We start from the raw sequence: 27453 nt of genomic DNA, 5'->3' as shown, positions 1-27453 counted from the left end.
AAACAGCTGGATTATCTTCTGTCAACTCAGCAGCGTCTCTGTTTCCTCATTCTCCTATGTTTCATAGGAAATAAGTCTGGAGATCATTCCTCAAAATTTCCTTCTTATATGGCTTCTGGGTAGATTATTCCAATGAGAGCTATTTTTATGATGTTCAGAAAGCTCAGTCTTCACTTACACCTGTGGCAGCTGTAGTTTGACTTCTCACTGGTGGCCTCATTGCTGTAAGCAATCACTTCTAGACTTCTGGCCACCTTCTGGCCTTACTTCTGCTTCCTCTAGCCCTCAAGTTGGGTACGCTTCTAATTCCCTGTCTTAAATCCTTTTCTACTCAAAATTTCTGAACGGGAGTCCTCTTTCCTCATAAATTCTGACACAAAAGCACATTCCACGTGAGGAGATTATGAGCAATGACAGAGACTGAGCAGTATTTATGTGTATGTTGGAGAAGAACAACCAGTGAAAGACACAGAGAAGCAATGGTCAGGAAATTAAGAAAAAAATGAACACATTTTGTAAGAGAGGCTACTTAAGGAAAAATTGTGAGGAGAGACGTGATTTTTTTTTTTAATCAGGTAAAGGGAAAAAGTAAAGAAAAGGGATTGCATGCTGAGAAAATGGTGTCATATTTGTCAAGGTGAAGGACAACTTGCAGGAATTCAGTTTCCCTGTATTAGTATTCCCACACATTTAATTACAGGGTTAATGAGAATGATATTACCAAAATAGCAGGCCAACATAATGTTTGGTTGGACAAACAGATGATCAAGATCCCTGGAACTTGATTACCACAGAGAAGCCAGAGTCTTCAAAGCCCTGAATTAATAAATGGAATCTATAGTACTACCCTGCCATATAAAAGCAAATTGCTTCTTTGGTCTTTACTAATTGGTCTAGAGAAAAAGCATTTAGCAGATTTAATATCAACATGCTATTAATCACATTTTGACCAACAGTGCGAGAGGCAACACTACTTGATTATAAAAGTCCACGTAAGTCTACAAGATCCATGTGTCTTTGGCATAGGCCATGTAGGTGAATTAAATGGAGAGGACACTATCAAATTTGATAGTGGCACTCAACTCTGACATATTATTGGTGACTTTTTTTTTTTTTTTTTTTTCCTTTTTGCGGTATGCGGGCCTCTCACTGTTGTGGCCTCTCCCGTTGCGGAGCACAGGCTCCGGATGCGCAGGCCCAGCGGCCATGGCTCACGGGCCCAGCCGCTCCGCGGCATATGGGATCCTCCCAGATCGGGGCACGAACCCGTATCCCCTGCATCGGCAGGCGGACTCTCAACCACTGCGCCACCAGGGAGGCCCTATTGGTGACTTTTGAAGGGAGGGACTATTCCAACCACTGTCATTTGATCCTTCCTGCTTTACAGTCCTTACTCCTTGGATCAAAGAGCTACAGTGGATATATTTTCTGTTGTTGAAGCATGATTTACATGCAGAAGCTGCATAGGTAAGCACAGGTGAGTTCACACACCCACTTGGTCCACTGTGAGATGGACTCTGACTTTTGCATTCCTTTCTCTGTATTATAACCCATTTAATGTAGGTCACTGACTTCCATAAGCCCCTCCTCTGAGTACTGGGATGCATAGGATCTCCCCAGATTAGCGTTAGCTCAGAGCCAGTTCAATAATCTCTGAAGAGTCTGGTATTCCTCTTTCCCCAGTGCACAGCCACACTAGTACATGACTGCAGGTACCTTTGGGAAACTCAAGGAAGAAGATTTACACAACTTTCTTGTGGTAATGGGGCAAGGGGGATCCTTAAGGGAATCCGGTTCTTCTTTCATTATGGGGCCACGTTTACCAACTGGCTCAAATCTGGGAACTGAGTGACAAATTGTGATTCTCCATGGTGTCAGCGAAAGTCAAGACTCTGCTCACAAGAATTAAAGATTAAAAATGTTTTTCTTATATTATACAGTGTCCAAATATATTTGTTTTAGGAACACCAAAGATCTCTGTGGCTTAAGCGGAGATCAATTAGCTACTACCAAAGATCTCTATGGGTTAAACTATTTTGATGACTGCTCTCTAATCCTGCTGCACAGGTGGATCGCCACCTCCAGCTGTCCCTTAAGACTGTGAATCAGGGAGCCCATTTCAAAGGGAGCATCTCTCAACATCATCGCTGGCTTAAAGCACCCTGAGCTTTTTAGGATGTTGGTCCTTTCCTTACCAGTATATTTCTCCATGCATTGGTAAATGTAGTACTTTCTGAACACTCCCTTGCACTAGACTTATTGGATTGGTGAAAGGGACACACATGACAAATTCACTCCAAATTCCTGCTTCCCTAAGCATTTGAGTGTGTCTATCTACAATATACCAAAGACATTCTGACATCTCAACTTCATTTAATTTGTGTGTGTGTGTATGTGTGTGTGTGTGTGTGTGTATATATATGTAGAAAAACTATTGATATGTAAAGGGACAGTGTAACTTACAAATCGCAGGTAAGTTTTGTGCCTGAAAAGGGAAGGAGGAAATTGGAATCTGAAATGCTTCACCTGTCATTTTAATGCTTCATTTCTTAAAAATATCTGAACCAAACAAGGCAAAACATTAACATTTGTTGGGTCTTAGTGGTGAGAACACAAGTGTTTGTTTACTCTTCCTATTTTTCAGTGTTTTAAAAATATTTCATATTAAAAATATTCTAAAATCTCAAACAATCAAGATGAAGCCAACGGTTGCAAGTCAACATGTTTGTAGCACAGATCACATCACAGGGGTTTTGGAAAAGTGATTCTTAAAATAAAGGCCCTTAAAAAGAATTGATTACAAAAAAATTAACTTACTAAAAAGACAAAGACAAAAATAGATGAAATTTATGTTCTACTTTAAACTTTTTTATGAAGAAACGCTAATTCTCCATGTTTCTTTGATTAGTTAGATGGATCAATCTTGCCATTATGATGGCTTTATTCATTCATTCTTGGAGATCAGCAGCTTCCCCTAGGAATGCCTTTTTCCTTTATATTAAAGGTTAGGAAAGGAAGAAGCTAATAAAAAAGAAAAATTTAAGTCCAACGCCACAGTTATCTCAATAACCAAGCATGAGCACATATATTTTGCTTATACACATTTCATCTCAAAGTGTGGGTTTTATGTGTAAGTGGCCTTTAATACAATCATCTGCTTACCACTGACTGCTATGATTACTATGATTTTTTTTGATGATTTTAACAGAGAGAAATGGGAGTAGAAACTGATGCTGAAAACTCTAGTTAACCCAACTCGGAACCGACATCCCTTCCCTGAGATTTTCTGTGTCTTTAATTCGATAAAAATAGTTCAGACCAAGAATTATCAAAGAGTCTCAGAAAGAACAAAGCTTCTAATAATCATTTATAAAAGAAAAATAGAAGAATAGCTGAATCAGGTGCATGAAGCTACATGGAGACACTTCGGTAGAAATGTGTGCTTTGGAGTAAAATGTGCTGAGCTCATACAATATATGAACAATTTGAAAGAGGAACATTCAGGGTCACCTGAATAAATGTATTCTATCCTCAAACAAACCACTGACCTCTAATCAGCTATTTTTATCAACACACCACTAACAGAGGGAGTAGACAGGATTGTCCTAAAACCTTGTCATTTGAAAGGGCTTTGCACTTATTTTATTTTATTTAATCCTCTCACCTCTCTGGGCAGAAGTTCATTTCAGAGATGTACACATTGAGACGCAAAGGCTGGATACATTTCCCAGGTCTCACAGCCGGGTGGTGGTAGAGTCTGGGCTTCTGGGTTTTTCCTTTCCATCTCCCCGACTCTTCACTCTCCTTACTCTTTCCGTGTTTTCTTGGTCTTCACCTTCCAATTTTAGGGAGATTGGGAAACGTTTAAAGCAATTCCCTTTGGGAATCCTTTATGAAACACAGTGTATTGACCCTATGGGGTTGTGTTTCATCACCAGAAATACTGATTCAGGTAGGTAGTACTTTGACCAAAAATAGCTGAAGGTGGAAGATGTTGCCCACACATGGATCCATGCCACAAGGGTTCATTTCTGTGTGGATAAAAGATGTTATCAATTCTGGTCCCTCCAAATACGCTTAGCAGATATGATTTTTTTTTTTCTCTTCAGAGTAAAGCAGTAAGAACAGTAGAGGGGAAGCTTATTACACACAGTTACACAGCATTTTCTGTCTTCTATGCTGAGGAATTAGTTAACTATTGTTTCCTAACATGCTAAGCACAAAACTCAGTCAGTGGCTTAGTTACCAAAGGGGAAAGTGGGGGAGGGATAAATTAGGGGTTTGGGATTAACATATACACACTACTACATACAAAATAGATAACCAACAAGGACCTACTATATAGCACAGGGAACTCTACACAATATTTTGTAATAACCTATAGGGCAAAGAATCTGAAAAAGAATAGATGTAAAACTGAATCACTTTGCAGAAACTAAAACAAGATTGTAAATCAACTATACCTCAATTTAAAAAAAAAACGTAGTGGCTTAAAACAACAAATATTTATTATCTCACAATTTCTGAGAGCTGCTCGACTGGGTGGGTCTAGCTCAGGGTCTTTCATGAAGAAATTGGATGACAAAGCAGTTATTTGGAGGTTCGACTGGGAACAAAGTATCTAATTCCAGGTAGGCTTACTTAAATGGCTGGCAAGTTGAGACCACTGTCCACTGTCCTCTCTATGTTGGTCACCTCACAGCACAGCAGCCAGCTTGCTTCAGGGCAAGTGGCCTGAGAGAGAGAGAGAATGAGTGAGAAAACTCACCCAAGATGAAACTCTCATCCTTCCCTGAGAGTTTCTTCTCCTTTCTTTGCTGCCCCTCCTTCTCTGTTTGCCTTCAAACGCTGGACGGTCCCCAGCTACTCAGAGCTCTGCTTTTCACGCACGCTCACCTTCCCACCATCCTCCAGTACCACGCTCCAAACCCCATCCCTATTCTCAAAATTCTTATGTTTCTGTCTTCAGCCCTGACCTCTCCTGGTAGTTCGGGTTTTATATATCCAGCTCCTCCTTCACATTTCCAGAATGATCCCAAGAGTTTAAAACATACCATGGCTAACAGAAGTCTTGCCTTCAGAGTTCTCTCCCAGCCTCCCCGTTTTCAGTAAATCCACCCAGTTGTTTAAGCTTTTCCCCGTCTCATGTCTAAGCCCTCAGCAAGTCCTGCCAGCATTTCCTTCAGGGTCTTTCCTGGATCTACCACTTTCTCCATCTCCACTGTTCCCACTCTAGTCTGAGATAGCTCTCTTCTCACCTGGACCACTGCAATGGCCTCCTAAGAGGTTTCTCTGCTTCTTCTCTGATCCTTGTAAGTATTCTCTGGAGTCCAGCCATGGTGGTATTTTGAAAATAAAATCAGTTCTTGTCACGCCTGCATTTAAAATTCTTACAATGGCTTTCTATTCCACTTAGAATGACAAACCCAAAATGTTTGCTCTGACTTAGAATTTTCTACATTTTCTTGTCTCTGCCTACTAGCCAGCCACACAGGTCTTCACCATACACAGTACATACACCATACACCATACACATACCCAGGTATGTCAGCATACACTGTGGGCATCTGTATTTGTGTTTGTGTGTGTATATGTGTGTTTGTGTGCATGCTCTGTGGGTGTGTATAATGTATGTGTATCTCGATATGTTAGTGCGTGTCTGGAAATGTGTCTTAGTGTGTGTCTGAGTATACGTACATGCATGTCTCTGTGTGTGTGCGCCTTCATGTGTGTATGTGGTGTGTCTGGTGTATATGGGGCCATCTTGACTGATAGACAGATTAGGCAGAATAGACGGCTCCCTTGAGAAAACTCAGGGATCACAGATATCTTCTCTCTCAATATTAATATTTCTCTAGAGATACATTAAGTTTAAGTGGTTTCTTTTCAATTGCAAATATCCTGGGAGTTGCATCCATCATCTGTATCTTCTTGTGAGTTATGATTAATTAGACTGTGTTCCACCCAGCACTTGCTGACAATGGCCAGAGGTAAGACTGAGTGCAGGGGTCTCAGAAAAGGAGACCCAGGGACCCTTGGGTGGTGGGTGGGTGGTTTGCTGACTTAGGTGACATCTCCTGAATTATCTCCCTGGATCACAGGGATTCCTTCTCATCTGTAGAACTGGGCCACTCTGGGGAATGAAAGAGAGCACAGAGAAGGAATATAGAAAAAAAAAAAAAAGAACAATGCAAAAGTCAGTTGTTCCCAAATTTTGCTGAGTGCTATGCGTGCCTGGTATGGTTTTGTGCTTCAGAGATTTCTGGGTGCTCTTTAGAAAGTCATTCCTCCTTTTATTCAGAACAATGGGAGGGCAAGCTTGTTCCCACGAGACACAGCAATTCCTTGGGGTCCACAAGAAGAGGACAGCAAGGGAGCATTTTCCATCACTATTCCGTGTCTGTCACCCATGGGCACCCAGGGGAACTTTCAGAGAGGTGCCCATTGGTGCCCCAGAGGAAGCCATCCTGCTCCCATCCAGGGTCTTGTCCTTCCCTTTCCTCACTCTTTACATTTCTCCTCTCTTTCCTGCAACTTCAACCTTTATTTTCCTATCTACTAGATATTTCTTACCAAGACTGGAACATGTATTATATCCATTTAAGCTGAGAAAATTAAAAAAACACCTCCTTTTACCCCATATTCCTCTTAGAAATCTCTTCATCTCTGAGCTGTGCTTTGGAGCCAAGCAGTTCCAGAATGTTTTCTCCAGTTCCAGTCTCTAATGCAGTCTACGTTTTACTCTCACCATGTCACATCATGTACTTTTGTTCAGTTCAGTGATGCCCACTGTGGTGCCACATCACCCAAACTCTTTCTCCTCTTACCTTCCTAGACATTCCAGCAGCATTCAGTGAGTTGAGCCTTCTTTTCTTCTTGAAATCCCTCTACACTCAGCCAGCTTCCTCCTGTCTCTCAGGCTGCTCTTTGTCAGACTACTTTGTAGCTCCTCCTGGATCAATCCAGGGATCCCTCTCTTATTCTACACTTTGTTCCATCCCCTTGAATTTAAATACCTCCTCTGTGATGTTGATTCCCCAGTGAATAACTCTGCAGTGAATTCTCTATTGTGGGGTGTACTCTGCTATCTGACTGCTTACTTAAAGAGCAAAGAGAGAGATCCCTGGAGTTGTTCAGGCTTCAGAGTCGGAGTCAGAAAGCTGGGGTTCAGTCCCAATCTCTCAATTTATTTGCTGTGTGACTCTGCATAAGTTTGCGACCATTCTGGGCCTCTGCTTTTTTTGTCTATATATACTTTATAGGGCTTTTCTGATGATAAATAAATAAATACATTTAAAGCACTTAAAAACTGTGCCTGGCATATAGTAAACATTTAATAATATTTACCAATTCTCCTTCTGACTGCTATTATTTCTACTGCTCCTTACATGATTCATAACATGTTCAAAGCAAAACTCCTGATTGTCTCAGCAAATGACACTTTCTTCCACTCAGTTACTTAAATCAGAAATTGACAGCTTTCTTAGAATTTTCTCATGCTGACACCAGTTATTTGCACGTCTCCTTGACTTTTTTTTTAGATTTTTTTTTTGATGTGGACCATTTTTTTAAAGTCTTTATTGAATTTGTTACAATATTGCTTCTATTTTATGTTTTGGTTTTTTGGCCTCGAGGCATGTGGGATCTTAGCTCCCCAACCAGGGATCAAACCCGCACCCCCTGCACTGGAAGGCGAAGTCTTAACCACTGGACGTCCAGGGAAGTCCCAGGTCTCTTTGACATTAACTCCAAAATGTTCCTTAAGTCGTCCAGTTCTCTCAGACACCACTCTAAATCAGCCACACCTCGTCTGTCACTTGAGTTATTGAAATGTGTTCCTAATTGGTCTTCCTGCTTCTTTCCTGCCCTCTTCTCCAAATGATTCTTCAGCACACAGCAACTAGAGTGATCTTTAAAAAGCACAAAGTGGATCCTGTCACTCTTCTGCTCGGAATTCTTCATGATTTCCCATTGGATGGAAAACAAAATCCAAAATCCTTAAGTGGAAGGGCCTATAAATTCAGACATGTCTTCTGCCATGTCCGCTTGCCAACCTGTGATCACTCCCTGTCACTCACTGTGGCTCATCCACACAGCCCTTCTAACGGGTTTTCAAATGTTTCAAGAGCTTTACTCTCTTGTGCATTTCAAGTTTGCTTCTAGGGACTGCCTGGAATGTTTTTCTCCCATTTTTTGGATAATTCCCACTTCTCTCTTTTGAGCCCCAGTAGATATGTCCTCAAAGAGAACTTTTCTGGACCTTGAATCTTAACAATTTGCAATTATATATTATCTGTGTCTTTATTTGCTTAATGATAGTCTTTTCAACTAGATGCAAACACTGTGATGATGGGAATCATATTTGTCTTGTCCGTTGTCTTATTTCAAGTGTCTAGCACAGCAGTGCTTAATCAGTATCTGTTGAATTAATGAAGTGAATGAATGAACTACGGCTGATGCAAGTACTTCTTCATTTCAGGGATGAAAACACAATGCAGAGATAAGCAAGTCATAAGCTGTTCCTAGATCGGTTGCCTTTAAGTGATGAAATCCAGAATTGTGTGTTACATGCAGATTTGATACTATTTAATTTTACTGTTAACAAAAGGAGAGACTCTGTTGGAGTGGGGACGTGCACGGGCTTTGTAGCCGACCTGGGTTTAGTTCCATCTTAGTCATTCACTGGTGCTGTGGCCCAGGCCTAGTTAGTTTCCTTGCTTAGAAAATGTTTTTCCTAACTCCAACTCCAAAGCTTTTGCAGAGACTTGAAAGGAAGTGAATGGCTCATGTTGCCTGCTTCATGAATAAATATTAGCTGTCATTTTCACTGAAAGACCTTTATTTTGGCACTTAACTATGAAAGGAAAAGAAATAGGAACCAAGAATGATAAACTGTTGATTTCTTTAAAATACCCAGAAAAATTTCACTCCGGGATCATATAAAGGCCTGAAATAACAGGTAGTAGAAGGGAAAAATTAAAACTCATGAATTTTACTGAAATCAAATAGATAGGTTCTTGGGGCTTCCCTGGTGGCGCAGTGGTTGAGAGTCCTGCCGATGCAGGCGATGCGGGTTCGTGCCCCGGTCCGGGAAGATCCCACATGCTGCGGAGCAGCTGGGCCCGTGAGCCATGGCTGCAGAGGTGGCACGTCCGGAGCCTGTGCTCCGCAACGGGAGAGGCCACAACAGTGAGAGGCCCGCGTACCGCAAAAAAAAAAAAAGATAGAGCCTCCAAAAGCAACTCAATTGTCATCATTTCTCCTCCCCGGGCATTTCTTCAACCGGGGGGACTGAGTCTTGTCACAGAAGAGGAGACTAGAAGTCTGCCCCACATCCAGACACACTTTGTCATAAACGATCACCACTTCCATCTATTCTTCTAAGGGCCCATTTATCTTTCCTAAAAATCGTCTACTGTCCCCTAAGAGGCCTACATCCCACTCCCCGCTTTCCCTATTAAGATGGTATTTAATCCTGAATTCTAGGCCACATAGGGGGTTTACTCATTTTCTCTGAGTATCTCACATATATACATGAGGTATACTGTTAAGAAACTTCTTTATTTTTCTTTGCTTGCTTTTCTCTTGTTACTCTATGTTTTGTTACAAGGGGTCTCAGCCAAGAACTCAGAAGGGTAGAGGGAAATGATTTTTCCATCCCTACAATACCAAGAAGAACAGGATCTTGTCATTGTTTTATCCCAGCACCTAACACGCTGTCTGGAACGTACTGTGTTCTCGCAAAGAAAATGAATGAATAGAATGGCTACCTCGATAGCCTGAGAGTCATTATGCCTCTTTGCAGAACTGTTTTTGCCATAGCTGAAGTATAATGCAAGAATCATTCCTTAAAAAACCCACTTCTTTGTTAGAAAATCTCTTATAATTTATATCATTTGAAGCTATGGCCATTAAACTATGCATACTATGCATTAAGTGGGCTTCACACAACTTTCTTGAGTTGCATCTTCACTGCTTAATATTCAGGATGCATTAACATTCCCTTTGAGTGAGGGGACTTTTCTTCCTTCCTCTGGGTGTGTCCACAGTTCTCCACATAGTGTCATATACAATGACTAACGTGGACTGGAGAATGTGGGCATGTGTGTACATCTGTGAACCTTATAAATTATAAAGCCCAGAGAAAGTGGTTTAGCCCCTTGAAAAGTAGGAAGAATAAGGCAGGAGCTCATAGATACATTTTGAAAACAAGAATTTGAAGTTCTTAGTGTCCTTTTTAATTTCATGGTAATACAATAGAAGGATAGTTTGCTTTTCACAACCTCAATATCAGACATAATTACTTAAAGTTTAAAATAAATTTAGCTAAGAAATGAATTAAAACATTAAAAAAAAAACCATCTATTGCTTTACTTTAAAGTAACCTAAAAAGGGACAGATCCTCAATACATTTGCAAGTTAATAAGTGAGGAGTTTCTCTTTTTCATGTGTATACTCAAAATCTGCTATCTTATTTTCCCCCTGTTCTAGCTAACCTGCAGTTTCAGGCATTCTATGCATTGAAGCTTTAGAAAAAAACAATGTTGTTTGGTAATCCTAAGAATGTTTCTTTGGTTGTTCTTTTCAGGAAGATTCATTTAAAAAGCCTAGACATTACTACACTATAATTTCTACAATCAACAGAGAAAAAAATACCTGAAGAAATGATTACTGTCAAGAAAAAGTTTCCTTCCACATTTCATTAAAATACATCAGGTAGTAAAATAAATGGAACTCCACATTCTGCCTGTGTGTGTGTGTGTATGTGTGTGTGTGCTCACTCTCTCCCTCCCACATTTTCTCTCCTGAGTTTTATCTGAGACATAAAAGATTTCATAAGAAAACCACTACATAAATTTCATAAGAAAACCACTACATAAATTGATTAAAAATAGAAATGTAGGGCTTCCCTGGTGGCGCAGTGGTTGAGAGTCCGCCTGCCGATGCAGGGGTCACGGGTTCGTGCCCCGGTCCGGGAAGATCCCACGTGCCGCGGAGCGGCTGGGCCCGTGAGCCATGGCCGCTGAGCCTGCGCGTCCGGAGCCTGTGCTCTGCAACGGGAGAGGCCACAACAGTGAGAGGCCCGCGTACCGCAAAAAAAAAAAAAAAAAAAAAAAAATAGAAATGTATATATAAGAAATTTCCTAAGAACTTATATTTTCATATTACTTTACATGTTTCTATTATGAGAAATGCACTGGATGCTTAAGTTAACTTATTTGTTTGACTTTCCCGTATATTGTGAAAAACTGTTTGTTGAGGCTGTGCTCTAAAGTGTATTTTGGTCGTTGAATATATTTTTCTCTGTTATGAGAAGAAATAACATAATTTTTCTCTATTAGGAGAAGGGAAGTACAGCTAATTAAAAATGAACGATAGTCACTCTGAAGTTCATTTGTATTTAAATTTTGACTATGGTCAGGGATTATTATAAAAACATATTTAATCAGAATCAGAGACACTCAGACACTATAAACTGAAGCATTGATAAACTCACTTTTTGACTTATGGCCTTAACATTTTTCTCCTAAATTGAGTTTATTATAATCATTTTTGCATTCATTCTAAATTTTGGTTGAGATACTTATTATAACTTGAGGCTATAAATGATGGGGGAAATGTCTTGAATTAATTTCAAATAATCCTACAAAACTGATAGTCTATATCTAATAGTAAATAACTGCAGTGTAATTGAACTGAATTCTCAGAATCGTTGCCAATGACCTGAATTCTAGGTAAGATAGTGAAAGAAACTGACATGGCGTTGAATTCTTCTGGTCTTTCAAACTCTATATCTTTCAAACCATATACAGTTTCAGGTTCCTCAGTTACTCATGACCCCATTTCTTTCTTAGTCTCTCATTAGTGGGCTCGTGCACACTTGGATGAATAAATGCATTTTGTTTTAGATACTAGTGGAGCTGTCTGATACTATATATATGTCTCCTTTTCAAAATATAGCTTGACTTTTATATTTGAGTTCACCTGCTATATATTCCTACTTTGGAAAAAACAGAAATGAGAATTTTTATCCTCCTGTAAGACAATTTGGAGAAATTTTACTATTTCATGGAAGCAAATTTTTATAATTTATCATGTTCAGTAGGATTTGAAAATGATAGGCCATGTGTAATATTAATATTCTTATACTTTTCTTTTTAATAATAATTGCACATTAATTTTTCATGTAAAGAAAGTTTTGGACACAACATTAATACTCCCAGGGAGTAATAATATTTACCTTTTGAGAAATAGGAAAGGAAAGATTGAAGTGGAAGGTAAAAAGAAATTATTAATAGGCCAGTGTTATTTTGGAACATAGAACATGCAAACGATGAAACCCAAAGAAGTTTTATGACAAACAGTTATATCCCAAGTACCATTTTAATATCCCAAGTACCATTTTAAAAGGTACATTAAATTTTCTACAGTTCAATATAAATCAAATGTCCGTGTTTACTCCTTTCCTAAAGCTTTCTATTTTATTAGGAGAAAATAAAAGCTATCAACTACCTACAGAAAAAGTTTGGAATTCTTTGTGAGGATGGAAAAATCCAAAAATATTTTTAATCGTATCATATTAACTTGGAATACTGATTTATGCCATCACTTTGCCTATCTGAATATTTCTGTGCCTTATTTTGTATGTGGTATTAAATGCCAATAGGCATTTCATTATCGTCCTCCAGAATTTTTGCCTGCAGGAATTTGAGGAAGATACAAAAGATATTGAAGGGTGGGAATTGTGGTTTTGACCGTAATTCTAAAATGTTCTGTTATTATAAGCCTCTGGGATGTGGACTATGGGCCAATTAGATGCTGCACATGTAACTACAGCCCTGATCAACAACCTTGAGAATTTTGGCAAGCCTTGTTCAAGAAGGGGAGTGAGCAAGAGATGATGTATGCTCTAACACATAATTCTCTCTGTTCCTGGAAAATTAACTCAATATGTTTGCTATGCTGATACGGAGTTGTTAGAAAATCTTTGTCAACTAGGACAGCACTATATTTCCCACCTGGGTTCCATTTTTATTTTAATTCACCAAGAGTCAATCAGGAATATTTACTAATAGCACATTTTTCAAGATAAGAAAAAAACTTAGATCAAAGAAAATGGAAAGAAAAATTGATCATCTTTGATAATGACATTATAGCCATTAGAGCAGGGATATAATTAGACTTCCTCCTACCTCCATTTAAAAAAATTTCTCTTTTACTCTAGGAAAAGAAATAGCATCAATATTTCTACAAAATAGAACTCTGTGCTTTAGTTTAAAATTTTATATTATTTGAACTAGGAAAACCCAGATCCATCAGTTTTCAGTGTTAAAGTTTTCTCAACCAGAATGTGGCCAATACAGAGCTTAGATTAATACATGTAATTAATGGATTGATGCATGTAAAGTGATTAGCACAGTGACTGGCATATATTTAGGACTAAATAAAAATTATCAGTCATTATTATTATCTTTTCATGGTTGTTATAATCATTGCTATTTAGTGCCCATTTTGAATCTATAGAAGAAAGAACCTGTATATTGAAAAGAATGCATTAGAATTTTTCCTCTATGGTTTGTACATTGATTTCTTATGAGGTTGGCTGAGAATAAAAATAAAGCACATTAAGTCCACATTAAGCCCTATGTAATGTTGTGTGTGACATTTTTACTTTTGAAATTTTTATATCCAGTGCCTCTGATAAGGAAATCGAACAGATTCATCTATCCAAGGTCAAGGTCCATGCTTCAGCTCTTTTAGCTCTCCCATTTCTTAGTATCAGTTCCTTACTCTGCTATTTGAGGGTTTCATTCTCTGTTGTACAGGGAGCTTGGGAGATCTCTGAGCAATTTATCAATGTTTAAATATTAGAAACTGATAATAGGTTAAGATAAATACCTTTTGGTGTTGTAATGTGTAGCTCTAACAAAGGAATTAACTTGATCAAACCCAAAAAATGTTGGATTGTCAATTAGAATCAAAACCTAAGGATGCTGCTCTATCACCTTGTAGCCCTTGTCAATGCCCCCAACCCTTGTCTTCTAGGGTTCCTCCAAATCTCTGTCTACATCTTTGGTCCCACCCTTTAATACCCTTCTTCAGCCAGCCCCATGTTTTGGAACTAACATAGACCACCTTGGCCCACCTTTTTGGTGAGTGCCACTAACTATAAACTTCCCTTTCTTTCTAGACTTACTGCTCTGTTGTGCCATTCTCACACACATCTCAATGGGAATAGTCAGATGAACTAATTTGAGGTGTGGTGTTAGGATTCACAGCAGCACTGTGTGGTACTCTTCCTGTAAAACTGTTTTAATAGCTTTCTTCACACCTTTTGAAACTATGGTAGGAAGAGCAGAGTGGATACTTGGAAAAGGCTGTGTTTTTACAATGCTCAAATAATTAACGTGAAGTTCTACCTCCTTTTCTTTTTGCTTTGTCTTGTCTTGCTTTCCATTCTTTAGAAATACTCATGTGCTCTTTTTCTGCTCCTCGTCCCCCCATAGAAAGAGGACCATAGCCTACAGAACGAGGATTTTAATGACATGATGGGGAGATTTTAGAAAGTACTTCAAAGAACACCATCTGATGTAAACTCTGTTGAAGAGATATCTTCAGGAGATTAAGTAAAAAAATGACTGTCAATATGACAGAAGGGAGAATACCTGTCGTGTAGGATTCTGAATAGCAAAGTGAAGCAGAGAGTACTTCAAGCTGCTTTCCCCTACATAAGTCCTTGAGGAGGATTTGGTCTGGATTCCTGAGTGCTATTTCTCTAGCACCTATCACAATCTCTAGTCCATCCTATGCACTCAATAACTAGAGTTATAAATAGAATGAACATTAGTTACTTATTGGATTTCCATAGAAAAACCAGAAAGGAAAATGATTAGGGGAAGAGGGAGAATAATCTAGTAAAAGAATGATTAGTGCTTGAAGAGAAAGAAGGTAAAAGATAAGGTGGGCAGTAAGGAACACAGGATTAGAAGGTACATTATGGATCTAATATTATTTCCTCTAAAAGCTTTTTGCTACATATATATATATATATATATATATATATATATATATATATATAATAACTGTCTTAAGCAAATGTGGTATTCAAAAGTCACAATTCTCTTACTTTTGGGAGACTGTTTTACCACCCTAAACACAGCCAGCTCAGATGGATAATTTAAACTCTTATTTTTTCAAAAAATTACAGTCGCCTACATGATTGTGTTGACAGTTCTGATGAAGTTTACACAGTGCTGACCAATAACCATTCTTGTACCTGTGAGTTAATCAAACACTTTAATAACACCCTAGGGAAGAGGAATTGGCTTTCTTATAAAACTCAGAGGAGTCATCTATCAAGAACCCTTTTTATTCTTTTGAGCAATGTTGTCGGCAATCATTGATATAACTCCCTGGAGGCTACTTTCAGGTCAACTCTGTAACAAAGTTGAAGGAATAGGGAGGTGTGTTGAACCTTTTTAATGCAAGATTGGCATCTCAATAAATCAAGGATTGTAAAGGAAAATAATTAATAAGAAAAAAATGGAGACTATCCACTCAAGAGACTCACTAGTTATCACTAGTTAAAAGCACTCTCTGTACTAACTAAATGACTTACTCTTTCTCCTTCTTCTAATAATCTCTTAACATTTTCTTGCTTTTGGTGCCCTGTTGAAGAGAAACCATCAGTATGTGTATATTTTTTAAAAAAGAATAAAAAATCTGTGTGTATGTGTATAAATATAAATAAATACACACACACACACACACACACACACACACACACATATAGCTAGACAAATAAATCGCCTGTTTCCGTAGATAGAAAAGAGTCTTTGACTAAGAATCTAATTGGGTTCTGACCAAAGTTATTACCCCAGAGCTTCTCTTCGCTTAACTCAAGCAGTGGTGATCAAGAAGTGTGTAAGTTTCAGGTATCAGCCTTACTTCTTTCTGGTCGACACTGTGCAAGAGGCAAGCGGCGTTTAGGGTACAGGCTAATAACTGTGGGTCACACATTGAAGAAGGCATTCTACTTGAAAATATCGTATATAAAAAACAACTGATTTTAACCCAACTATCTTATTTTAATAACCAGTAAAACCTTGCAATACACTTTATATTATCATAGTTAGTAGCTATGGAGGTGTAGTTGCCAAGATATTTCCAAAAATGACTATTTAAAGCAGTGGCACTCTTTTATCTTTAAATGATATTAACTTCCTTATTGAAGTCTCTGCCTAAATTCCCATTGTTGGCAGAAAATTATTATCTCCACCATTTAGAGTAGATTTGTGTCACACATGATGGATGGGTTCTTTGAGTCTGTCCATGTTACAGGCTTCTCCAAAATATGCATGAAGAGTGTAGTACACCCTAGATTTTGGAAAGGAAGGAAGTCTACAAAAAAAAAGGGCAACAGTCAACCCTGTCCTGTTCAAGCATGCACATGTTTTATTTAAGTATTTTCCAAAGGTCTATTTTTTCCAGCATAATGCAGATATTATGCTATCCTTTGAAATAAGATATACGAATTTCAAACAAAATTGTCAAAAACAATGACCTTGGTTACTCCATATGGCACACAGAAATAATTACATTTCACTTACAATACAGATGCACTTAGCACAGTCATCAGTAGTCATTCACCACCAACACAGTATATTTTTAAATCACCTAAAACACCAAAAATTTTTTTTCTTTTCCGAAAGTCTAAAGAAATTAATAGTTTTGGATAAATGATAAGTTGAAAAGGAGGCAGAATTGCAACAGAAATAATCTAACTGCATTTTTAAATGTAATATTAAGAACATGAAAATAGAACTTTTCATTGGGAATCAAAAGACCTAAGTATTCCTGATTGAGTTTTCTTTAGCCTACTTTTAAAAAAGTTTTTCAACAAATGCCATCAAAGAAGTTTCACTATATATTTGCCCTAGAAGCATAAAGTGACATGAGGCAGGTGTTAATATAATTATTAATATTCACGCTTCAGGAAGATTAGTAACTTTTAAAAAGACATACTAGGAATAAAGCCAGTTCTTCCCGTGAGATAGTAGAGTTTATCTGACTTTCACTCAGCAAGTGTTTATAAATCTACTGTGTGCACAGCATTGTTCTGGAAGCTAGTCTAGAAAGGGGAAGCAAGAATTTCTGGCTTTACTTGAAAATGGTTGGATTATTTCCTTTTTATGATAAATTATGACAAGCATTTTAAAATCTCTATAGTAGAGGGATAATTATTAACTCTTTCCATGTATTGAAGCTAAACTTTATTCCTTACAGTGGTGGTTTGGAATGAACAAAACTTTTCACTGGACATAAAACTTTTTTACACTGTCACGTGCAGACATGTCTGCTGATATATTTTAAAGGTGAAAAGATCTCAAGACTTTTCAGTTAAATGTACATAGAGCTCAATTTTGCATCATCAAACTCCTGTCCTCCTGATTTAGAGGAGAAAATTGCTCCTTGCAATATGCAGGAACCTTTCTGAGACAAATCTGTGCTGCCTTCCCCAGTGGCGTAGAAAGCATGCTTTCAACAAATATTGCTGCATAAAGCACTCCAGATTATCTCTGCATTTCAATTCACGCTAGTTATTCTCAAAATGTATTCAATATCTAAAGCAAAATAAATAATACATCCAGTGAGATTCTGGGATCACTGATCCTGTGATACTAATCCCAGCCAATTCTTTTCATGAAACATACAATGATATATCCAGTATCTGGGCTTTTCCATAACAGCAGAAAGGTTAGAGATAATTCATAGATGTCAACTCCTTTTTTTCCTGATTTTTGACAAGGGGATTGATGATGATGATAATCTACTTATAAGATAACTTGTTGGAGAATACAAAAGTAGGAAAGTCCTTTGAACTACAAAACATTAGTCCAGCTGATGATGATAAATCTAAGAGAAAGGTGCTATAGAAATACAGGAACAAATAATGCACTGTCACAGGAATACAGTGGACCAAAGAATATTACAGAAAAACATTTACGGCACAAGGGTTTTGGATTAAAAAGGTATCTAAAACCTGGCGACACGAGAAGTTTTTCTATGGAATGTGGGTTTCACTGTATCTAAGAAGATCTGGAAATACAACAACAAAAAATCCTGATTCCTGATACAACAGGTGTACAATGAATTATTGCAGTTGTAACAGTATCTAGGTGCAAGGTAAAACAATAATTAATACTGAACTATCTGAACACTTTAGATTTACTAGTGAGCATCCCCATGAAAAATACTGCAGTTCTAAAAGGAGTTTATTTGCACAGCCCACCATGGAACATGAACAATCAGCTTGTTGTAAGTACACAGAAATTCCCTCTTTCTACAATTATAGTTTATCATGCCGATTCTGAAGACAACGTAAGGAAACTGAGATCACGGCTCCAAAGAATTCTAGCATGCATTACAATGGTTTCCTTTAGTCAATACAAACGTGTTGTATGAGGTTTTTTTTTTAATGTGTAATAATCTTCATCATAGCCAATGTTCATGGTTTTAACAGGAAAAATTTTTATCAAAATGTTTTCCATATTTTTTTGTTTTGCATTCAACTGGAACATTATGTTCAAAGATTTATTTTATTTATTTTATTAAAAAAGAGTTCTGGTCATAAGAAGCATCAATAGGCGGCATTTCATTGTGCTCATTCACAAAGTCAAAGGGCCACAGACTATTTCTCAGTTTGACAGGTTAGACTCCATCTAGAAATGCCATTTGGTGGTTTTACTTCCATCCTCAAGTTTGGAAACTTTGTCTTTGTTTCACTACCAACCTCCTTGCTTTGTCGTTTTCATCTGCGAAACATTTATTGTTTCTTCTTTCTTCCACATTGGGATTCTTTCCACAGCTAGGGCTCAAATTCTCTTGGACCTGATTCCATTTGTCTTACAGAGCAGACACTCTAACAATGTTGCCTCCTGAGTACTCAGGAGACTCTGGCCTGTCATCTCCTTCAGGGGTGGTTACTGGAGGTGTTGGGATGCTTATTATTGCTGTAGTCACATAAGGTTGTTCACAGTTTAGTTTAACACACTCTTCCATTTTGGCATTTAAACTGGATCGGCTGATGAGGAAAAAATAGATTTAAGAAAGTGAGTTGTTTACTTAATTTTTTTCCCCAATAACGGAGGATTACACGTTTTCATGTTTATAAGTAACATTTTAAATGGCTAAGAACAATCACCAAGGTTTAAAAAAATGAAACACCAAACCTTAAGATAAATTAACATGAACATTAGGGCATTAACATCGAATAAATGTCTAAAAGCCAGCTGAATTTGGTTCAATCAGTGTTTCTCAAAGTGTTTTCTACAAAAATGCAAAAAAGAGGAGCAGGTGAGCTTTGGAAAGCCTAGGTTGAGCAAAGTAAAACAGTTTTCTTTCAGACAGGACCTCTGAGAGGTTTGAGATACCATCATGAAAGGGGCATACCCTGTGGATAAACCTCGATTCTTTTGACCACAGAATCTCTTTACTACCTTGTCTCTTTGGGATATATGAGGCCCTTAGGCTCTCAGCTTAGTGACAACCAAATGTTAAGAACTCAAGTTTGTCATTACTAATACTTAAACATTTTCCCAAGTGGTATTCTTGCATGAGTTATATACTGTGTGTAGCGAGGGGGAAAGAGGGTAGGAGTAAGGAGGGTAGACATAGGAGCTTTAAACTACTTTTTTTCCATAGCAAACTTAATTAAAATGTTTGTCCTAAGATTTTCTTTATAAACACTTCTTCATTTTCTACTTTGTTTTGGAATAAATGTAAAACAACATACAGGTAGAATATCTTAGAGACAGAAATCTTTCATTGCTCCAACATTTAATATTGGAGCAATGAAATAATAATGGAATAATAATATTCCATTTAATCCCAGAGACATCTGATTTTTTTCCACAAAGGTTGTTGGATGCCCACAAAGAAGTAGCACTGAATTAATAGATTGCTAATCTGAAAAGATAAGCTTTTTAATTTGAAGAACAAAGGAAAATTCTTTGGACAGAAATTCATCTTTATAATGATTTATCTAGTTGAAATGTACTATTGACACTTATTATTACACATGTATGATTTTGGTCAAAACAAGCAGCACATAAACAGAAGCAAAGGGAAAATACCAATAGAAAAATTTCACTTAAATTGTCCACAAACTCACCAGAGGTAAACAATTTCAGCATTTTGCTTATCTTTTTTTTTGATACTGGATTGAGTTTTGTGTTTGTTGAGGCCCCAAATACCTTTATGATCAAAACTGTATACTGATTCAAAAGATTCCTTTGGGCATAGTTTTATTTTTCACTGTGACATTGACTACGTTGAATATTTTTGGGTGCCATTGAATACCTTTCATTCATATCAATGTCAATTTAATTTGTCTCTTTTGCTTGTGTTGACTATCATTTCAGGCCATGTGTGTTGACTTAGGGGACTCCTGAGTGTAGAGGTATCTGCTCAAGAAAAAGTTGTGAGGTTGAAGAGGTAAGAATACATTTGTGTGTGCCTGACCTTCTTATCTTCTTTCTATTCTTTTAGTATTGATTCAGCTACTACCTTTGACTCTTAATGAATATTACAGTAGATTAATTTTCCTACTTGTTTCAGACCAGTTTTATCTCATTCTAGACCTGAGGAACTAGGATTTAATTGCCACAGAGGCAACATGACAGTAGGTGGAGATGTGCTCTGAGAAGCAGCACAGGCGTGTTATGCACACAGATTAATCTCAGGTACCTGTTAGATAGCGGGGTTCTCTCCACACATCTAATCTGAATCGTGCTGAGTTCTTGCACACTGCCTCGGTGGCTTCCTGATATGTTGGCGTTTGGAATGCGGAAAGTTTTTTTGTGTCGTCTTGAACAGCAAGTGCTGGTGACGCCTTGTTGTGAAGAGACAGAGGGACTGTGACTTGAAGGACGATTAACTGTTGCAACTTCCATGCAGCTTTCTTCAAAGACTTGTTCATCCACAAACTCGTGATTCTGTTCCATAGTGGTAAGAAATGTGAAGAGAGCACAGAAACACATTTTAACTTAAAAAAATGTATTTATTGTTTTTCCTGAAGTATGGTTGACTTACAGTATTATCGCATTTTACCTCTGAAAAAAAGATGTGAATAGTTTTCTTTTTAGAAATGAGATATGCCCACGTACATTTACACAATCTTATGGGTAAAAAAGAATCATTTTCATAATAATTAGAATATCAAAGCTTCTTGTTGGCCTTTGTGTGAAAATAATATCCCTCTAGTTAGACCCTGAGATTGATATACACAGACTGATTTAGTATCCATTTATAGACTAACTTTACCTTGAAATATCATTTATTAAGTTAAATATAAAATCTGGAAGTTATCAACTAAATCTTAGAAACCCTCAAAAATGAATATAGATAATACCCATGGGGAATGTGTAAATTCACATGTACTTTATTTTTAAACAAACTGACAGACTGAAGTTATGAGAAAGAGATTATTTTAATAGAATGTTCCAAGTTAGATTGTCTGTTATATATTAGCAAATATTTTCACATGGGATTGAAAATATTTTTTAATTAGAAAATGAGATAACTAAGACAATTACCATTCCTTTAGATGCTCCTCTAAACTTCCCAGTGTATAGAAAAATGACTTATTAAATAAGTAAAATAAGACTTATTCAATAAGTAAAATAAATTTATCAGAATGCATCACTTTATATTTGACCCAGAATGGGTTAGCACTGAACTTTTAAGGTCTCCATTCTTATCTTTGTGATACCTCACTGGCTGGACCCATGATCTCTGTCTATGTTCCTCTAACCCAGAAGCCAACAGTGATGGACATCATTTCACATACCACATCTTAGTGAAACACAGTGTAAAATTTGCTTTTAAAATATTTAATAAAGAATTGCTTCCTAAATTGCCTATGCCATACTCTTACCTCAGAAACATAAGGGAAAACATTTTTGGTCTGAACTACTAAGAATATCTTCAATTACTATTTTTTTTCTTTGTGTGGATGGGAATAGTCTTATAATGGAAGGCTTTGTCCATGCCAAATTTCACTTAACCATCTCTCATCCTAAAATATTGGTAAAACAACTGAAGGAATTTACTGGCTAATGGGAAAAATATTGTTTTAGTTACTCATTTTGCCATTTCTTTGCTGAGACAAGCATTTTGAAGTAAATGAAATTTAACATTCTGTTTAGAGTCCAGAGGATAATATGATCAGCTAAGACAGAATTTCATGTTAAATATTAAACTCTATAGAAAAAAATATAGCTCACAATGGAGTCACAATCTGTTTTCTTCTTTTACAATGCACATTTCACATACATAATACAAGTCATAAGGCATGACATTCTAATTTATCTCATCAGTGATTGAAAGGGAAGAAGTCATTCTGTGGCTGGTTAACGTATATTTTTGCAGGTAGCTCAATTTAAACTATATTAATTAGTATTAAATAATTTTTGATGAAAAAAGCCCTAAAAGGTAAAATAGTCAAAAAATGAAAATAGAAACAAAAAGATAGGGATACCTACATCTGATTATTGTTATCATTTAACTTTCAAAGAGTTATCCTAATAAAGTATAGATCTTTATTTAAGATACTAATATAATCTGTTTAAAGCCCTCAAATAATTTTCCATTTATTACGAGATAGAGATCAAAATTCTTTACGTGCCTCCAAAACACAAGGTAATCTGGCCACTGCCTTCCTCTGTTCCTCTGCTTGTGCCATGGTACCCTCTTTCCTCTGACCACCCTCAAGTTCTTTTACTTCCTCTTAGGCCAAGTTCCAGTCTTCCTCAGGTGCTTACATCAACTTTTAGCCCCTTCATTTCTTTGCCTAACTAACTCATAATCGTCCTGTGGTTCTTAACTCAAGTTCCACCAGGAAGCTTTGCCTGATCTGGTACCCTCTGGCTCCACCCTCTTTGCCCCCAGTCCACTGGGGCCCCATTTTTGCTTCCCCTGCTAGTTGTCCTTCTCCAGTAACATCCATGTTTTGTCCCAAACTTGCAGCTCAAGGTGGGCAGAGGCCATACCTGACTTCACGGTGTATCTTAGGTCTGGCTCACTGTCTGGCACATAATAGGCAAGTAGTACATGTTGGTTGAAAGACTATATAAGTATATGAATAAGTGGATGGACAGTATGTCAGAATTGAGAATACATATGTGTGTCTCTGGTGAGTGAACAAGCAGACTTGATTCAAATACGGTGAAAGTTTTATTCTGCTCTGTGGTCACAGGCTGTGATCCCTTTTGACAAGCTAGCTAGGAAACAGATGCCTTTGTTAAAGAGGCGGTCCAACTGGGAGCTTACAAGTGGAGAAATGCAGACTGAATCCTCAGCCCCAAGGGGTATGCCAGTAATTAAATGCGTCATTTTTCTTATGAGAACAGATAGTTTTTATTATCAATCTCTGTTTATTATACCTGTGAATGAAAGCAATGCTTATATTCAGTTATTCTCTATTTTGTTATTGCTATTGCTATTGCTATTCTCTTTATCCAGATGTCAGGAACACTTAAACTTCATTATTTTTATTTCTGTTTAATCAGCATTTTAAGAATCAGGAGAAGATATTTTATAGGACTTGCAGTCAGCTATTGGAAGACAATTTTCCATCTGCATTAAACTGATATTTTAGCCTAGGGTTAAGATTACCACCAAGGATGAAAACATTTTAATGTCTCTAAAATACTTTCTAAGTTGAAATGTCGTTACAGTCTTTCAAAGTAATTTCAATCATTGTGGATTTTTTTGGTTTTTAGTATATTTTGCAGTAATGCAGATGGTGAAATTGTGCTTGGATGTATTAAATATTCACAAAAACCAGTGGGATTACTCTCTGAGTTGCAGGGGCAGGCAGTTCTGCCTTTTCCTTACCGTGGTTTTTTCCAAGCAGTGAAGCAGGTGGTGGTGCTGGGTTTCAAAGCTGGAGCCGGATTTGCTAACAAAGGCTTGCTCATCCTCAGAGGACTGTTAACAGGGAGAAGAAAGGGCTTTCTATTTTATTTGCAAACAATGAGAACCTCGGCCACATATTTCCACAGAGAGATCTTGCCCATTTCCTGAGATTAAATGGCAGCATTTTATTTTTTTTAACTAAAATGGATCAAATGAAGAGTTGCTTTTGAGTTTGATAATCAGCATTTATGTTTTCGTCAAATTAGCGATCTGGCCTTTTAGACTTGCCTCCATGAACTGAAAATTTAATTTTATTTTACTCATTCATCTCCTAGCTACCTTTGAAAGCCTGGGATAATTGTATTTAATCTAGTACTTAGATAATCCTGAAACCACCATCATGCTTACCTACACAAAAGCTATTATGTAAGTAAAGATGATTGGAATCCTACAAATTAAAAGAGAGTTTTGAGGTAAAAGTAAAGTTTCTCAAATTCTATTTCATACCATGTGAACTTTATAACACAGAATGGTGTTCCCTCTTCAGTAAGAAGTAAAACAAGACAGGATGTCAACCCTCCCGCCGCCACATCGCCACTCAAATGAACTTTAAGGAGCATACATAATTTTGAAATAAAAAAAAAAAAACTAGGTATTTGAGTCGTTGAGAATTTTTGACTTTTCCCAAGTTTCTGTGAGATAGTGCAGAAATATTGCCCAACCATGAATGGGAATCATGATTCACTGGCAATATTTCATAGCCCAGCTTCTAGCCTCCAGCCAGTAAGATGGTCCAGGGTGACAGGCATGGAATTGGCTATTTTCCCAAGGAGTCCTGGTTTGTTTTTGTGGAAATATGGTATTATAAACCATAATATGTATACTAAACATACATAGTCATTGTATTCCACCTGGGATGCCACTGTTAGAAAACAATTTTCGTGGATAGTTCTAGTAAAGACACATTTTTTTCCTCTTAAAAAAAAAAGAGAAAAGATGTTACAGGGCCAGGTTATTAAAAGATGACACTTTTGTTGTTTCATAGCCATTTTCGCAATTACCCACAATAAAATTATATGGTTAAGTAGAACTAAATCAATATTGCACCAATAACTGGAACATTAAAGGAAAAGAAATGTTTGACTTGTACCTGCAGTTGGTTACTGAGTAAGCCATTCCGTTTGCTCTGCATATAAGCGTTTGCACTTCCGCTTTTGGCTGCCCGGATCCTGGCCAGTCTGGCTTTCTGTAAGAGAAAAAGAAGCAATGTCCTATTAAGATCTATGACTGGATTTCTTAAAACACTGAGTGCATTCTTATATAATCCTACTGTCAGCGTACACATTTTTAAAAGCATGCCAGCTTCTCACATGTAACTACTGAAAAGTAAACTTTCACCATTTAAGTGCTTTATTTTAGTTAACGTTTATCAGTGAGATTGATGAACTACTCTGGAGTTGGGTTATATGTTTAAGAATTGTAATTAAGTCTTTACAGTAAGATCACGTTATTTCAGTGTTGTTTCTGTCAATTGTATCAAGAGAAAAATAGCAGTACGGCTTATATTTTCACTTATCCCAATCTGAGTAACTTAATGAAATGAAGACCCAGCAAACCAACAGCCAACTTCTTTTCATTTAAACTAATGTTCTTTTTAAATTTAGTAATTAAGTTCCAGGAACCTACTGCCTTTCTTTTTTTTTTCTCTTTCCTCCTCTCTTCCCTACCCCTCCCCTCCCCTCTCCTCTCTATTTCTTACCTGCCTTCCCCTCTCCCTTCCTTCAGGCCTTCCTTTAAAGAAAACTATTCAGTTGTATCTGCATCCTCAAATATCAAATTCTGTTTTTTGCAATTCTTTTGTTAAATTGGCCAGTGTAGACGCTGTATACCATGTGCTCTCTAAAAAAAAAAAAAAATTTACCACTACCCTAAATTTATCCACTTTGTCTACTGGTTGGACTTCTGATATTCTGTTCTACTTTAAAACTGCTGTTGTATATCTGCCCCAGACTGTCATGGTATGAGTCTGGTTTTCATTTCCTGGGAAGCACTATTTTGGTGACCATTCTGTTCGTGTGACACATATAACGAGTGTATGTAAGGAAGAAACTGGAGTGGCTTGGGTAAGAACTTACTTGTAATGACTCCGTCTTTTCCCTTTCTAAACAACCCAGAGGAAGACTATCTCAGTCTCTAGCCCTGAAATATTTTTTTTTTTTTGCGGTACGCAGGCCTCTCACTGTTGTGGCCTCTCCTGTTGTGGAGCACAGGCTCCGGACATGCAGGCTCAGCGGCCATGGGTCATGGGCCCAGCCGCTCCGCGGCATGTGGGATCCTCCTGGACCGGGACACGAACCCGTGTCCCCTGCATTGGCAGGCGGACTCTCAACCACTGCGCCACCAGGGAAGCCCCTGGAATCTTCTTTTTAATAAAACAATTTTAATTATCTAGATTTTTTAAATGGAAAATGAATATATACATATGACAAAAATTTTGAGACTACAATAGTACATGAAAAACAAGTAAGTCTCTCTGGACTAACCTACTCCTGTTCTTCAGAGTCAACCACTGGCAATATTTCTAGAGAATCTTACCAGAAATATTCTAGACATATAAAAGCAAATATATATTCCTATGTATATACGCATACATTTTTACTTGGGAGAATATGCTGCACACTCTTCTGCACTCAGCTGTTTTCATTTAGTACAAGTGGGACTCCTCCCATATCTACATAAAGCCACCTCATTTATTTAGGGTTGTGTAATATACCACTGTAGGAATGAGAAGCATCATTTAGCTAGCAGGCCAACCACAATTAATTTTTAAGGCATTTTTTGCTACTACAAGCAATGTTGCCTGCCTGGAACATCATGATGAGCCGATCTGCAAGACAAATTTCTAGAAGCAGCATTATTCCTGGATCAAAGGGCGTGTGTGTTTGTTTTGTTTGAAAGGTTTTACCAAACTTCCCTCCACAGTTGTACCAAGGTGCCCTTTTACCCACACCCACAGCATTTGACAGTAGCACAGAGAGTTGGAAGGACTCAGAATAGCATTAAGATATCATCTGGCTTCAATCCCATCCCTTCTCTCTTCCTCTGTGAATTTCTTCTTCGTGTATGCTGATTCCAGGTTAAAATAAAACTCTGTACAAAGATCATATTTATAAGTGATGGGAAAAATAGACAAATTTCACTCTTGGTTGGCACGATAGTGTTTAGATGACTCAAAATACTGAGACAGTACTGGAGAATGAAGTTGGAAGGTAGAAAATGCTTAACTTCAAGCTGTATGGTGCAGCCAGGATTTCAGAACCGACTCAATAAAACAACGGGAAGTGACAAGCACATTTGGAAATGACTTAGAATTGACGTAATAATTCAGAAATAAGTAATATAAATATACATTTGGTTTCCAGAAAGGGGTATTGTTGAAACTTCAGTCCTAAAGTCTCACTGGGCTCCTGGAACATTCAATGTCTTTTTTGGTTCCCTTCCTCCCTCAACCTTCCCCTCCTACCCCCCTCCTCT

At 37.5% G+C, this 27453-nt stretch overlaps 1 protein-coding gene across 1 annotated transcript in view; it reads right to left on the bottom strand.

Moving 5' to 3' along the window:
- Positions 1-18906: 18906 nt before the first annotated feature.
- Positions 18907-27453, bottom strand: part of KCND2 (potassium voltage-gated channel subfamily D member 2) — a 476861-nt gene continuing 468314 nt past the window's right edge. The window contains exons 3-6 of the mRNA XM_060108272.1: positions 25070-25165; positions 23899-23991; positions 20749-20996; positions 18907-19084 (exon numbers count right to left, since the gene is read on the bottom strand). Coding sequence (XP_059964255.1) covers positions 18907-19084; positions 20749-20996; positions 23899-23991; positions 25070-25165 — 615 coding nt within the window. The remainder of the gene's footprint in view (positions 19085-20748; positions 20997-23898; positions 23992-25069; positions 25166-27453) is intronic.

This window comes from Mesoplodon densirostris, chromosome 9, assembly GCF_025265405.1.
Source record: "Mesoplodon densirostris isolate mMesDen1 chromosome 9, mMesDen1 primary haplotype, whole genome shotgun sequence".
NCBI classification, from domain to species: domain Eukaryota; kingdom Metazoa; phylum Chordata; class Mammalia; order Artiodactyla; family Ziphiidae; genus Mesoplodon; species Mesoplodon densirostris.
The sequence above is the reverse complement of the archived record's forward strand: the minus strand, read 5'-3'. Positions and strand labels throughout refer to the sequence as shown.